Source organism: Staurois parvus, unplaced genomic scaffold (genome assembly GCF_062004578.1).
Source record: "Staurois parvus isolate SC_StPar_1 unplaced genomic scaffold, SC_StPar_1.0 ptg000191l, whole genome shotgun sequence".
Taxonomy (NCBI): domain Eukaryota; kingdom Metazoa; phylum Chordata; class Amphibia; order Anura; family Ranidae; genus Staurois; species Staurois parvus.
The window spans coordinates 5755559-5770844 of record NW_028317987.1 but is presented as its reverse complement, the minus strand read 5'-3'; the positions used below and the strand labels follow the sequence as shown (position 1 = coordinate 5770844).

The following is a 15286-nucleotide window of genomic DNA, read 5'->3' as shown; positions in this document are numbered from 1 at the left end:
TAGGCATAGCCCACCGATCTGGTCATCCCTGCTGTCGCTGGATACCTGCATTCCTTACAAGGGTTTATATTCTTCACCAGTGTACTCTGTATACCGGGCTGTATACCACAACATCCTGACCATTGTACTATGCATGCTGGGCAGTATATGACATACTCCTGACCACTGCACAATATATACAGGGCAGTATATGACATGTTCCTGACCACTGCGCTCTATACACAGGCCTAAGATGTACTCCTGACCACTGCGCTCTGTACACAGGACTAAGATATAATCCTGACCAGTGCGCTCTGTACACAGGCCTAAGATATACTCCTGACCACTGCACTCTGTACACAGGGCTGTATATGACATACTCCTGACCAATGCACTCTGTACACAGGCCTAAGATATACTCCTGACCACTGCACTCTGTACACAGGCCTAAGATATACTCCTGACCACTGCACTCTGTACACAGATATGTATATGATATACTCCTTACCAATGCACTCTACACAAAGCTGTATATGACATGTTCCTGACCACTGTGCTCTGTACACAGGCCTAAGATCTAACCCTGACCACTGCTGTCAGGGATCGCGGCGTCCTGTCGGCCGGCGCATGCGCGCTGGCGACGGCTCACGCCGGGACACAAGCACCAGGTCCCGGCGAGCCGCAGATGACAGGACGCCGCATATGCGCAGTGGGAGCCGCGGGCGCGCCTCGGGCAGCCAATGACAGCCCGGGGGCGCTTCCCGGGCGGCCAATGACAGTGCAGGGCACAATATTTAAAGATGCCCTGCACTGTCACTGATCGCCACAAGGTCTATCTGAGTTCCTGAGTCCTGTACCTGTGTTTTTGACCCTGATTAACCCTGACTACGCTGCCTTCTCCTGTATTTGACCCGGATTGTCCTGACTACTCTGCATTCTCCTGTATTTGACCCGGATTGTCCTGACTACTCTGCATTCTCCTGTATTTGACCCAGATTGTCCTGACTACTCTGCATTCTCCTGTGTTTGACCCGGATTGTTCCTGACTACTCTGCCTTCTCCCATCCTGACCCCCGGCTTGCTTGACCTATCTACGGACTGACTTATCCTGCTGACCCTGCGTGTGACCTGACGATTCTCCGCCTGCCGATTCTGTACCTCGCCTACCCCACGGGCCCACTACTCGTGATCCATCCTGCTAGGTCCTGCCGGCCTCCTCATATCTGGCTCTCCCGGTACCAATACATCCCCGGAGGTTCCCTCTGCCACTGGTGGGCCTGCTCAGAGGTCGTGACCTGGTCCTGGTCTGTTTCAAGTCCATCCCCACCATCAGGGGCCCTGGTGAAAGCACAGACCGGGACTTAGACTCCACGCTTTGGGTAGGTCTGTCAAGTGGGCAGCCAGAGGCACCACCTGGCGGATCCTAACAACTGCACTCTGTACACAGGCCTAAGATATACTCCTGACCACTGCACTCTGTACACAGAGCTGTATATGATATGCTCCTGACCACTGCACTCTGTATGATGGGCTGTATGTGAAATGTTCCTAACCACTGCACTCTTTTTGCTGAGGCTGTATAAGACACAATGTTACCCACTGTGCGCTGTACATCACATACTACATCTGCCTACTTCACTCTGTATATCATATACTCCTGACCACTACACTCTACTCTGGGATGTAAATCACATACTCCTGACCACTGCACTTTGTACTCTGGGATGTAAATCACATACTCCTGACCACTGCACTTTGTACTCTGGGATGTAAATCACATACTCCTGACCACTGCACTCTGTACTCTGGGATGTAAATCACATACTGCTGACCACTACATTCTGTACTCTGGGATGTAAATCACATACTCCTGACCACTACACTCTGTACTCTGGGATGTAAATCACATACTCCTGACCACTACACTCTGTACACTGGGATGTAAATCACATACTCCTGACCACTGCACTCTGTACTCTGGGATGTAAATCACATACTCCTGACCACTACACTCTGTACTCTGGGATGTAAATCACATACTCCTGACCACTACACTCTGTACTCGGAGATGGAAATCACATACTCCTGACCACTACACTCTGTACTCTGGGATGTAAATCACATACTCCTGACCACTGCACTCTGTACTCTGGGATGTAAATCACATACTCCTGACCACTATGTTCTGTACTCTGGGATGTAAATCACATACTCCTGACCACTACATTCTGTACTCTGGGATGTAAATCACATACTCCTGACCACTGCACTCTGGGATGTAAATCACATACTCCTGACCACTACACTCTGTACTCTGTGATGGAAATCACATCTCCTGACCACTACACTCTGTACTCTGGGATGTAAATCACATACTCCTGACCACTGCACTCTGTACTCTGGGATGGAAATCACATACTCCTGACCACTGCACTCTATACTCTGGGATGTAAATCACATACTCCTGACCACTACACTCTGTACTCTGGGATGTAACTCCTGACCACTGCACGTTGTTTGCAGGGCTGTATGAAGTAGTCTCCTGACCCCTGCACTCTGGGCCATTATTCATGGTGAACCAGAAACTGGATGACCTGTAAAGGCTTGTAAAGTGTCTCCTGTGAGAAATGTTTGGGCCCCAAAGATCTCCATCGTGGCCCCGACACACACAATTCTTTTCACTCAATAAATTCTTTATTATAGTTTTACTTCTAACAAGATTGTAATCATAGAATCAGGAAATAACAAATGAAGGAATCCGATTGGTCAGGGAGATCCCTTGTCTGGAATGTGGGGGCGGAGTCATTATTATTGGTGTACAATACAATACACAACGTGTTCCATTATTATAACAAAGTATTGTAGAAAAGATCCCAACATGTGACATGGCTGAATGAATGCTGGTCATATTAGTTCATCTATTCTCTAAGTGGGGCGGTATCTATTGGGCCAATCCCTTTTACAAACCACACATAATATCGCCCTTCAAAGTGAAAACAGAAACGATTTGCACGAAATCAAAGAGTAGAAATATTTTCCGGTGGATCCCCTCTACCCAGACCCCATATGTAGACATAGAACAACAAGCTGTGTTCCCTCTCGTGCCGCACTCCTCCAACCACCCAAACCCACACAGAAGCCAAGGGAAATAATGAGAGGAAAGTTCCCCCCTAGTTTGGGGCGGAGTTCTCCTTCCCTCCTGTTGGGGGATGGGAGAAGGATGGACTGAAGACAGAGAGACGCTTTGGGGTCACCACTGTTCTGTAGAGCCTTGAAATGAAGGACATCAACTTCAGAAGTTCTTGTTGTCTGTGTAAAGTTCCCCGATAACGAGATCTGGGCTCTCCCGGCTTCTAGCTCTGTAACCCGCTATATCATTATCAGGAAACGCAACTCCGACACCCAAGAAGGGCTGAAGTTGTGTCCTTCATTTCCAGGATCTACTGACCACTCTGCACCCCGACATTTACTGCACTTCATCCATGTCTTTGGGGGCCTCTCATCTCCTTATCAACTGTTTCTTCCATGATGAAGATCAGCCATGGAGTATATCTGAGGTGTATATCAGGGGGTGCTTCTTCCCCACATGAGAGCTGGGATGTCCAGCAACATTCATCTAGAAGACATTTCCCGCACTCAAGGCACTAATACACCTCCAGGGTTGTGTGGGACCCCTGATGTACAGGAAGACAGGACTTCAGTGAGGAACATTTCCCTCACTCAGGACAGGAAAGTGGATTCTGCCCCATGTGAGATCTCTGATGTTTGTAAAGATTAGACTTCCTTGTAAAACATTTCCCGCACTCAGGACAGGAATATGCCTTCTCCCCTGTGTGAGATCTCTGATGTGTGTATAGATGGGACTTCATTGAAAAACATTTCCCGCACTCAGGACAGGAATACGGCTTCTCCCCCGTGTGAGATCTCTGATGTGTGTAAAGACTGGACTTCAATGAAAAACATTTCCCGCACTCAGGACAGGAATACGGCTTCTCCCCCGTGTGAGATCTCTGATGTGTGTAAAGACTGGACTTCACTGAAAAACATTTCCCACACTCAGAACAGGAATACGGCTTCTCCCCCGTGTGAGATCTCTGATGTGTGCACAGATGGGTCTTCGTTGAAAAACATTTCCCGCACTCAGGACAGGAATACGGCTTTTCCCCTGTGTGAGATCTCTGATGTGTGTAAAGATTGGACTTCTCTGAAAAACATTTCCCGCACTCTAGACAGGAATACGGCTTCTCCCCTGTGTGAGATCTCTGATGTTTGTAAAGATTGGACTTCACTGAAAAACATTTCCCACACTCAGGACAGGAATACGGCTTCTCCTCCATGTGAGATCTTTTATGCCCATTAAGATGGGATTTAGAACTGAAACATTTCCCGCACTCAGGACAGGAATATGGCTTCTCCCCTGTGTGAGATCTTTTATGCACATTAAGATGGTATGTAGAATGGAACCTCTTCCCACACTCAGTACAGGAGAACCTCTTCCTTGTTGGAAAACAGGCTCTGTCCCGCACAGTCTGAGGTTCCTCAGGATACGAGGAATCCGATGGTCCATCTACACTGGGTGGTGCCGGATGGACATTGGAGGGAGCCGGGTTTTCTCCTGGACTATACTGTGTGATGTCCTCATCTTCTACTTTCCAGTCTGGAGACAAAGTGAGACAATCCTCGGAGGTTTTCCTCATCTCCCGGCCATGGACTAAAATACAAAGACAAAGAGGATTACTAGACAGGAGCTGATTGGTTCCCCCAAACCAGGACTCCGCCCACATCAGGCAGCTTGGTCTCTGAGGAGCTTACAATTCCACCCTCAAGGGAACTAGGAAATGGCTCCTCTGATCTCCTACCAGGTCATTTCTTTATTCATGGACCTTAGTCAGAGAGTGAGGAAACAACCAGAACTGTCTTTTATAGGAGGGACAGTGATGAGGGGATTATAGGACGAGGGTCCCCACCCCCTCTATCACTCATCACCATCTTCCCAACACAAGAAGTACTGCACTTCCTTATTTAGTCCATGATTTAGTCATGAAGAACAGCGGGGCTGAGCTCCACCAGAGGTCAGAGAGTGAGGATGGGGGGAGAACAACCAAGATGAAGATTGGACTGATCCTGAAGACCACCATCATTGGAGTATTGACTCCACCCTCATTATCACTTTCTGTTTAAGGGTCCAAAGTTGGAGGATGTTATCACATTATTATCACCAGGTAAAAGTCTGTGCTCCAATCACATCATCCGATATAAAATGTCCAGCTGGGAGGAAATGGGGGGAACAAAAGAGAATCCATATTATGTGTATATATAGCAGTGGGGGGAGGGGGGAGAGCAGAAGTCAGGACTATGGAATGTACAACATAGAGTATATAGTGCAGGGGTCAGGAGGAGTATGTAATGTACAACATAGAGTATATAGTGCAGGGGTCAGGAGTATGTAATGTAAAACAGAGTATATAGTGCAGGGGTCAGGAGTATGTAATGTACAACAGAGTATATAGTGCAGGGGTCAGGAGTATGTAATGTACAACATAGAGTATATAGTGCAGGGGTCAGGAGTATGTAATGTACAATATAAATTATACAGTGTAAGGGTCAGGACTCATAATATTGGTATTCAGTAATCAGTGGAAGATTAAATGTTTACTGTAGACAAGTTGCAGAGATCCCACACCGCTGCCTCCCATCTCCTGAGACTGCACTCAGTGACTTGTGTCTGAGACACTACAGACATATCCCTCCACCCGGCACAGCCAGCAGACCACAGAGCAAGGAACCCTGGGAGAAATGTTCTGTCAGAGATCCTAATAGATCTGGACATGAGGAAGGACACCCAAAGCACATACCCCAGGTGCCTAGGTCTAGTAACACTTATGGTGAAAATGAACATTTATCTGCCAGCTGAACCCCAGAACCTCCATAAATCCAGTCTAGATACATAAATTGTGTCTGCAGCACAGAGAAGGAAGATTATCCGAGAGAAATCCAGGAATACAGGACGGGGAACACAGCTCAGGAAAGTGACCAGGGGATTACAGGCTGATATCACCCAGTCCCCGCCCTACTCTGGACCAATCAGTGAGCAGTATGGGTGGAGGAATGGATTTAGTGTTCATGACCCACCTGTGCTGATCTCTGTAGGAGTGTCCTCCTCTATAAATGTCCCCGTTATTCCATCCTCCTCCATAGACTGCTGATCATCCCTCACATACGCCTCTTCTTCTTCTGCTTTCACCTCAAATTCTATATCGATTGGATCTCCACTCTAAATCAAGGAAATGAGAGAGAATATCATCTGTAAAAAAAAGCTCACATAAAAAAATCCACACATCATCTTTACAAGTCCATGTTCTAGATTCTCCATCCCACCAACCTTGTAATAGTGAGGGATGGTGTGACCTTCCTGTGTGGAATCCCGGGAATACAGAGGACGGGGACATCTCTCTGGGGGGTTCCTGGTATTAGATGGCTCCATCATATCCTTGTGTCCTTCTGAAAACTCCTCCATCACTCCATACTCCTCATCCTCCTCTTTATACTCTTCTTTAACATCAATATTATCATCCTCGAGGATTCCACTCTGAAAGATATAATAAAACATTCATTGTAACAAACATGCTGTGTATAAATCACAACTACCAATAATTGTCATCATCTACCTGATGATGGTGAGGGATGGTGTGACCTTCCTGTGTGGAATCCCGGGAATACAGAGGACGGGGACATCTCTCTGGGGGGTTCCTGCAGCTGGATGACTCCACCATGGTGTCCTGGTACAGATCTTTGTGTTCTTTTAGAAGCTCTGACTCCTCCATCACCCCATCCTCATCCTCCTCCTCTTTTATCTCTTCTTTAACCTCAACTTTAGGATCTCTCAGGTTTCCACTCTGAATATATAATAAAAATGACATCAATGGTAACAATGCAGATAATGTACAGATCCTAATGATACTATCAGTGATTGTTCCTCATCTACCTGATGATGGTGAGGGATGGTGTGACCTTCCTGTGTGGAATCCCGGGAATACAGAGGACGGGGACATCTCTCTGGTGGGTTCCCATGACTGGATCCATCTGTAGGAAACACACACACTGACTGAATCCATTGTTTCTATGTGTTTATCAGATGATGGGGGATCTAGGGGGATCTAGGTGGATCCTCCGTACTGCTCTCTCCTTTACAATAAAGTCTCCTCTTACCCGGTGATGTGAGGGGCGGCTGATTGTCCATCATGACGTCCTTGTAGAGATCCTTGTGTCCTTCTAAATACTCCCACTCCTCCATGGAGAAATAGACAGTGACACCCTGACACCTTATAGGAACCTGACACACACAATGATACAGTCACCATCCAGACACATCCCTTGTCTGTTACTGGAGAATGTCCCAGAATTCCCGGCACCGCTCACCTCTCCTGTCAGCAGCTCCATCATCTTCTTGGTGACTTCTAGAATCTTCTGCATGTTGTGTCTCTCAGGGTTTAGGGAGTCACATGGAGGCACTGTGATGGTCATATGATCACCTGACTTCAGAAGAGGAAATCTCTGTATTGAGGAACCAATAGGAATATCATGTTAGACTCCCAGAATCCTCCTCACCTCTCCGGTCAGGTCTGTGTTATTAATAGAGATGAGAGTGATGTCATGTGACCTCCCAGAATCCTCCTCACCTCTCCAGTCAGGTCTGTGTTTTATTAATAGATATGAATGATGTCATGTGACCTCCCAGAATCCTCCTCACCTCTCCGGTCAGGTCTGTTTTATTAATAGAGATAAGAGTGATGTCATGTGACCTCCCAGAATCCTCCTCACCTCTCCGGTCAGGTCTGTGTTTTATTAATAGAGATAAGAGTGATGTCATGTGACCTCCCAGAATCCTCCTCACCTCTCCGGTCAGCAGGTAGATGATCTCCAGGGTGAGGTTTAGTATCTTCTCAGTCATGTGACTCCGGTCCTCCTCCATCCTCATTGGTGCCATCATGTGATCTATACAGGTCTCCTTGTAGACGGATAACTTTGGGAAATGAAAGTAAGAATGATTTGGATGGTATTGGTCACACAATAATAGGATGTGGATGTGAGGGGGGAATAGGAGGGTTGCTGGACATTGAAGAACTACTCCCCCCATGGGAAGACATTTTGTTTGGACTGTTTAGTGTTTACTACAATTTTGAGGTCCGGGGCCCCTTTTCTCTGTTGGGTTTGTTTGGTCTCTGAACTGGTTTTGATGAGTTTTAGATCTGCAGACAAGGAATGATAAATCTGATCCTTCCTATGACTAGTTTGCTCTGAGGCAGTGCTGTGAGGTCAATGTCGGCTCATCATCCAGGGATGGTCACTTTACATCACCTGACGCCCGGGACATGTAGTTCTGGGGGCCGGGCAAGTATTGTGTTTAATCTTTATCCCTGCTGAGGGCAAGCCGCAGGGCTCTCCTTTCAGGTGCTAGCCTCTGCCACCCCGTGTGTGTGAACCTCTCCTGTACCTACTATGCTTCCCCGGCTCTGCTTGCCCATCTGTGGGCCCGGGTCAGCGGGTGCCGGAGGGTAGAGGGGATGGAGGAGACCGGACATGTTCACTCCTTTCTTGTCCTGACCCAGAACCGACGTTATGACAGATTTCCCGACCATCGAGGCCGGCAAAGAATGTAATGCAGTGCGATGTGCTCTACATTACATCCAATGGAGTACAGGGGAGACATTGGGGGTCTTTTAGACCCTGGATGTCTCAATAAAGAGAACCTGTCATCAAAAGTCATCTCATAGAGGACTTTGTCCCCTTAAGTAAAAATGTTTTTTAATTGTAAACAATTAAAGTTACACCCAAGTATATAACTCCTCCCCTTAAAAAATGTTGAGGCTCCCCACCCCCACATATATGCACGCCCAAACATAAGAGCACACGCTGGAGCGCCTACACGTGATAACATTGATTGTGATACACGTTACATATCGCCGGTCACACCAGAATGAGAGGCTAATTCTAGGAGCAGACCTCCTCCGTACTCTATACTGATGACCTAGAAGGGGCTATAAATGTGTCCCCTATAGATAATACCGGGGACTAAAGGTTGTCACCATTTCAGCACACACAACTTAAGGTTTGACATGTTGGATATCTATTTACTCGCTGCAACCTCGGCTTTTATATTATTACACATAAATGGGTCATTTATTGCTTTTCTGTGCCCTGAAATTAACTTAAGTGTATTTTTTGCTGAAATTTGGTATTTCCTAGACTTTGTGATAATATTGTGTGACATAAAAAAATAGAACTGCCACTATTTTATTCTCTAAAGTCTCTACTTTCAGAAAATCGATATTTTGGGGGTTTTGTGTCATGTTTAGGGCTAAAATGATTTTTAAATGTGCAAAAAATGCAAAAACAGCTCTGGGAGTGAAAGGGAGAAAGGATAAGCCGGACACTCCCCTTTCCTGAGGAGCAGCCAATCGGTTCTCATTACACTGCAAGGTCTCTCCCCTCCCTGCTAGTCCCTGGGTGTGGTACTGGAGACGGGCGGGGGAGGGGAGGAGGAGATAAACAGGCCAATGTTACACATATTACACATTTAAGTTGCTATAAAGCCCCTTTCATTTTTTTTTGTTTACAAACGATTTTATTTTTCAAAGAGTAGACTGAAAATAACAGTACAGCGTCAAACAATGTGTACAGTATTAACAAGGCACACTTGAATCGTACAATTCAGAAAGGCACCATCATATAGAAAGGGTAAAAAAGAAGAGAAAGGAAAGGAGAATAGATCCTAAGTACATGAGAAATATAAAGGGAAAGTAGACTGAATGATATATGTGTGAACAGGAGACGTCAATCAACCTTCACATGGAATGCCACTATTCATGTAGTAAATGTCTCTGAACCTTCCATGATTCCCATTTTCTATCAGACAAGTGCATCTTGTCCAGTAAGTTATAATGAATTCTCTCCATGAGATCACAGCATCTACTCTATGTAACACAGAGGCCAATGGTACAGTGATAGATTCCCAATGTAGGGCGATAGCCCACAAAGTAGAAATACAAATAGTATGTATCAATGTCATAACATTATCAGGAACCCCCGGGATACGAGCTCCCAATAGGAAGACTGTATAGTCAGACGTACCGGAACACCCACCAGTGAAGTCACCAACTCAGATATCCTGCCCCACACCAAGGATAAAGTTGTGCAAGCCCACAACGTGTGTACCAAAGTACCGGTGAGGCCGCAGCCCCGGAAACATAATGGGGACGTTTGTGGGTACAAAACGTGTAGCCTTGACGGGGTATAATACCATCTGGTTAATACCTTGAGGGCCGTCTCACAGACAGAAAGAGATTGAGAGCTCTTACATATGTTATCCACCATGGAATCCCAATCCTCGTCCAGAAAAGTAATACCACTATCCTCCTCCCATTTTTGTCTCTATAAAGGAGGTGAGGGAGAGAGACTGACCAGGAATTGGTGATACAGATCAGAGATAAGACCTTTGCCCCTGGGAGAGTCACGGCTGATACGTTCAGAAATCGGAGATGAAGGTGTAAGGCCAAAATGTGAGTTAAAAAATGTCTAATCTGCCGATAACGATGATATTCACGAAGCAGAACATCAGAAAGTCCGCACATCATATCAAAGGGAATATAAGATCCTCCACTTTGACAGTCAGACAACCTAATAAAGGATCTATCGTACCACCAACGAAACGCCTGAGGAGAAGAAAATGCTGTACTAAAGTTAGGGTCACCAAAAAACGATACACCCGGGGAAACAGAAGAGACCAGATTTCATTTAAGTTTCCATCGAGACCAAACTGTCAATGAATGGCCACAACAGAGTTAGAAAACGTTAACGATCGAGGGAGGATTTTGGATCATAAAATTCCCGGTAAATAAAATGGGCGTATAGATTGAGATTCAAATCTAACCCCCGGGATCTGGGAGTTAACAGTCGGCCATTGTGATAATTGTGCAAAACACGCTGAAAGGTAATAGAGCCAAAAATTGGGAAGACCGAGGCCCCCCGTCCGTTGTGACCGGTACAAAACCGATGAGGTAAAACGTGGACGTTTATTACACCAAATAAATTGTTAATCAGCCGCTGAAAGCGATCCAGAAACATTTCCGAGACGGAGACTGGAAGTGATGTAAATAGATAAAGTAGTTTAGGCAGAATATTCATTGTGACTGCCGTGACTCTACCCAGGAAGGAGATGGGGTACCCACGGCAAACCTTCAGTAGAGTAGAGAGGCGACACACATGGGGGGTAATTAGCAGCAAACATATCCGAGTATCTGGGAGTGAGGTTGATACCTAAATAGGAAATCCGATCCGTGGCCCAACGAAATGGAAAAGAGCTACGGAGAGAGGCACTCAGGGAATCAGGAACATTGATGGCATAACCACTGATTTAGTGACATGAACAGACCTGACACTACAGCAAAGTCGTTCAATACCGGCATAGATTAGGCAATGATACTAACGGGTTGGTGAGGAAAAGCATGACATCATCAGCATACATACAGATTCTGAAAGGTGAAACCAATAAAGAGTAACCAGAGATCTCCGAATGTGATCTGATTGCAATCACCAAAGGTCCCAACACCAGCGCACACAATAGGGATGACAGAGGACAACCATGACGGTACCTCTACCCAATGTAACAAAGTCAGAGTTACAGCCGGGAAGTCTGATCCTTGTTATGGGAGAGTCATAGAGGGCGAGTATACCAGATAAACACTCATCACTGACACCCATTCTCTGCACCCAGGAAAACAAGGCCAAAGGACACCATCGAAGGCCTTATTAGTGTCCAAACTCAGTAACAAAACTTCTCTGGAGTGCAAATTGGCTCCTGACTAATGTTTAATGTAAGGAGAATGTTGTCACTGATAAATCTGTCCGGGATAAAACCTGATTGGTCTGGAGACACCAAAGCCCCTTTCATTCTTTAACCCCCCCCCGGACATTCCTAAGAGAGCCTCAGATTTATATACATTTTCTGTTACAAAGGAATGTTTCCTTCCTCCTGAGCAGCAATGTAAGGGGCTCTATGCTCCATACTCCTGACCCCGGCACTCCATCATTGTGTTGGCTGCATAGTGTAATGATTGCCCATTGGCTGCCTGTGTAGTGTCATCATTGCCCTTTGTAGGCCATGTATGGTCAGGATGGTCCTTGTCTTGTCTATTTATTGTCAGTGCTGTTTGTTTAGAGGACCATATTACTAGAATTTATCTCAATGAGGAGAATGTTCCGGCCCCAGAAGTGGGGGAATGTTCTGCCCCTAAAGGGGTTCATCTGGGTTCCCACACTATATATGTGTGTATCATCATCTGCTGGAGATAAAAGACGTCACAGTGACTATGGAGGAAGAGGACGGACATGACTATGGAGGAAGAGGACGGACGTGACTATGGAGGAAGAGGACAGACGTGACTATGGAGGAAGAGAACGGACGTGACTATGGAGGAGGAGGACGGACGTGACTATGTAGGAAGAGGACGGACGTGACTATGGAGGAAGAGGACGGACGTGACTATGGAGGAAGAGGACGGACGTGACTATGGAGGAAGAGGACGGACGTGACTATGGAGGAAGAGGACGGACGTGACAATGGAGGAAGAGGATGGACAGGGGTTAAATAGGAAAAAACATCTTATTACCTCCTCTGCTGTCACGTCCAGCAACGTCTCCGATATGCTTCCCGTCCTTCCCTGACATCACTTCCTGTCTATACCTGACATCACTTCCTGTCTGTACCTGACATCACTTCCTGTCTGCATTCCATAGAGACTTCCTGTGTGAGTATAGGTGAGATCAGCACCTTGTGGAGTTCAGAGGAACTGCAGCCCCGAGATCCATCCCATAATCCCCCTTCCTGTATAATATGTACCTTACAGGGATACTACGGGAGATGAAACATTACTGAATAAAGGAAGAAGAAATAAATGTAACTCTTATGTAACCAACTGTTCAACAAACATCTCTTATTACATATAGAAAAGTCTTACAAACACAGAACACAAAATACAAATGTATAGCTAATGAGAGCGATCCCGCCAAACCTGATCCTTCTGGGGGGGACAATGCAAAAATATATATCAATCCACTCATAATGACATCATCTTCTGGGAGTGTCTGCACATCCATCCATTTCATACACATTTCACTGTCTCAGCAGATCTCCTGCAGCCTATTAGCTCCCATTTCCCTCTCTATGTGTCAGAAGATCTCCTGCAGCCTATTAGCACCCATTTCCCTTTCTACATCTCAGCAGATCTCCTGCACCCTATTAGCTCCCATTTCCATTTCTACGTCTCAGCAGATCTCCCTTTCAGCAAAATGGTGCAATTAAAACATTTACAGAAAAAGATGTAACAAAGATATAAAGAGAACAATAAAACAGCAGAGAAATAAAAGAAAGGAGTTCTGAAGGCCGGATACTTGCAATGTCCTTGGTTTGAGCAGAGTCCAATTGTCCGAACAAAAAGATTGCCTTGGCTCTCAAGTCTGTTAGATGTTTTCTGATTGATGTTAAATGAGAGCTGTCTTCTCCAGGCTGTCAGTCTTTTTCTACCATATTAAAGGGGTGTCTCCTGAGAACAAATGACCAATAATCCAGTTTGGGGAGGGGTGTTAGGCGGTGACCAAGGTTATGACCAAATCCCTTCCAATGTCATACTAAGGTCAATAACCTCCAATAGGTACAGGCAGCATCCTAGCAACTGGCAGATTAATATTCAGAATTATATTCCAAACACAAAGATACCAAACATAGCGCACCCTTGTCACCCAGGAGGGAAGAGACGGCTTCTTCTGTCTTGTAGGCACTAATATAGTAATGTAAGGTCTTGTGTGACTCATATTAAAATGATCCGTCCGAATATATACTTCCTATTAATGTGCCCAGTTCCTGCTGAAGTGTATGAATTGTATGAAAAATGTCTCTTGTGGAATGTACGTTTTATGGCACGCTCTGCTCTAATGGCCTAACAGGTCATGACTGACTGAGTTATTGTTTTATGATCCAGCAGAGGGAAGTGGTTTTCCAGCAGACCCCCTGGAACCAGACTAATTAGAGGTGTACAGCCCTGGAGATGATCTGTCTGTGTTTTATTTAGGATAAGAGATCCTGTTGGCCTCCGTTCAGCTTGTAGCTATGCATTCCATGGACAAAGGAGGGGGGAGGACAGAAGGGAACATGGCTGAGACCTAACAAGATGGCTGTCATGTACACCGTCCATGCCTCTATGGTGCACAATCATCACAGAAGGAGGTCCTGATTCCTCTATATAGATCTTTATATCACTAGAGGGGTCACCGGCAGGAGGAAGGAGGTCCTGATTCCTCTATATAGATCTCTATATCACTAGAGGGGTCACCGGCAGGAGGAAGGAGGTCCTGATTCCTCTATATAGATCCTATCACTAGAGGGGTCACCGGTGGGAGGAAGGAGGTCCTGATTCCTCTATATAGATCTTTATATCACTAGAGGGGTCACCGGCAGGAGGAAGGAGGTCCCGATTCCTCTATATAGATCTTTATATCACTAGAGGGGTCACCGGCGAGAGGAAGGAGGTCCCGATTCCTCTATATAGATCTTTATATCACTAGAGGGGTCACCAGCAGGAGGAAGGAGGTCCCGATTCCTCTTTTTAGATCTTTATATCACTAGAGGGGTCACCGGCAGGAGGAAGGAGGTCCCGATTCCTCTATATAGATCTTTATATCACTAGAGGGGTCACCAGCAGGTGGAAGGAGGTCCCGATTCCTCTTTTTAGATCTTTATATCACTAGAGGGGTCACCAGCAGGAGGAAGGAGGTTCTGATTCCTCTATATAGATCTTTATATCACTAGAGGGGCCTCTGGCAGGAGGAAGGAGGTCCTGATTCCTCTATATAGATCTTTATATCACTAGAGGGGCCTCTGGCAGGAGGAAGGAGGTCCTGATTCCTCGATTCCACTTACATAAAGATATTGATAAGATAGAACGAGTCCAGAGATGGGGAATACAAATAGTGATATCAGGAGAGACTTCAGGAACGTAACATGTCCAGTCTGGAGGAGAGAAGGGAAAGGGGAGACATGACTGAAACCTTTACATACAACAAGGGAGTGAATAAGGTTCAGGAGGGCAGGATTTTCAATATGAAACCAAAATGAAGAACACGAGGACATGACCTCCAACTAACTGGAGGAAAGTTCACAACTAATCCCAGAAAGTATTATTTTACTGAAAGAGTAGTTGATGCTTGGAATACATTTCCAGTAGAGGTAGTGAGCCAGTGACAAATCACAGAG

General features: G+C 45.9%; 1 protein-coding gene across 1 annotated transcript in view; it reads right to left on the bottom strand.

Annotated features, from left to right (window-relative positions):
* Window positions 1–2746: 2746 nt before the first annotated feature.
* Window positions 2747–15286, bottom strand: part of LOC149461916 (uncharacterized) — a 99633-nt gene continuing 87093 nt past the window's right edge. Inside the window, exon 4 of the mRNA XM_089677748.1 lies at window positions 2747–4628. Coding sequence (XP_089533874.1) covers window positions 3696–4628 — 933 coding nt within the window. The 3' untranslated portion in view covers window positions 2747–3695. The remainder of the gene's footprint in view (window positions 4629–15286) is intronic.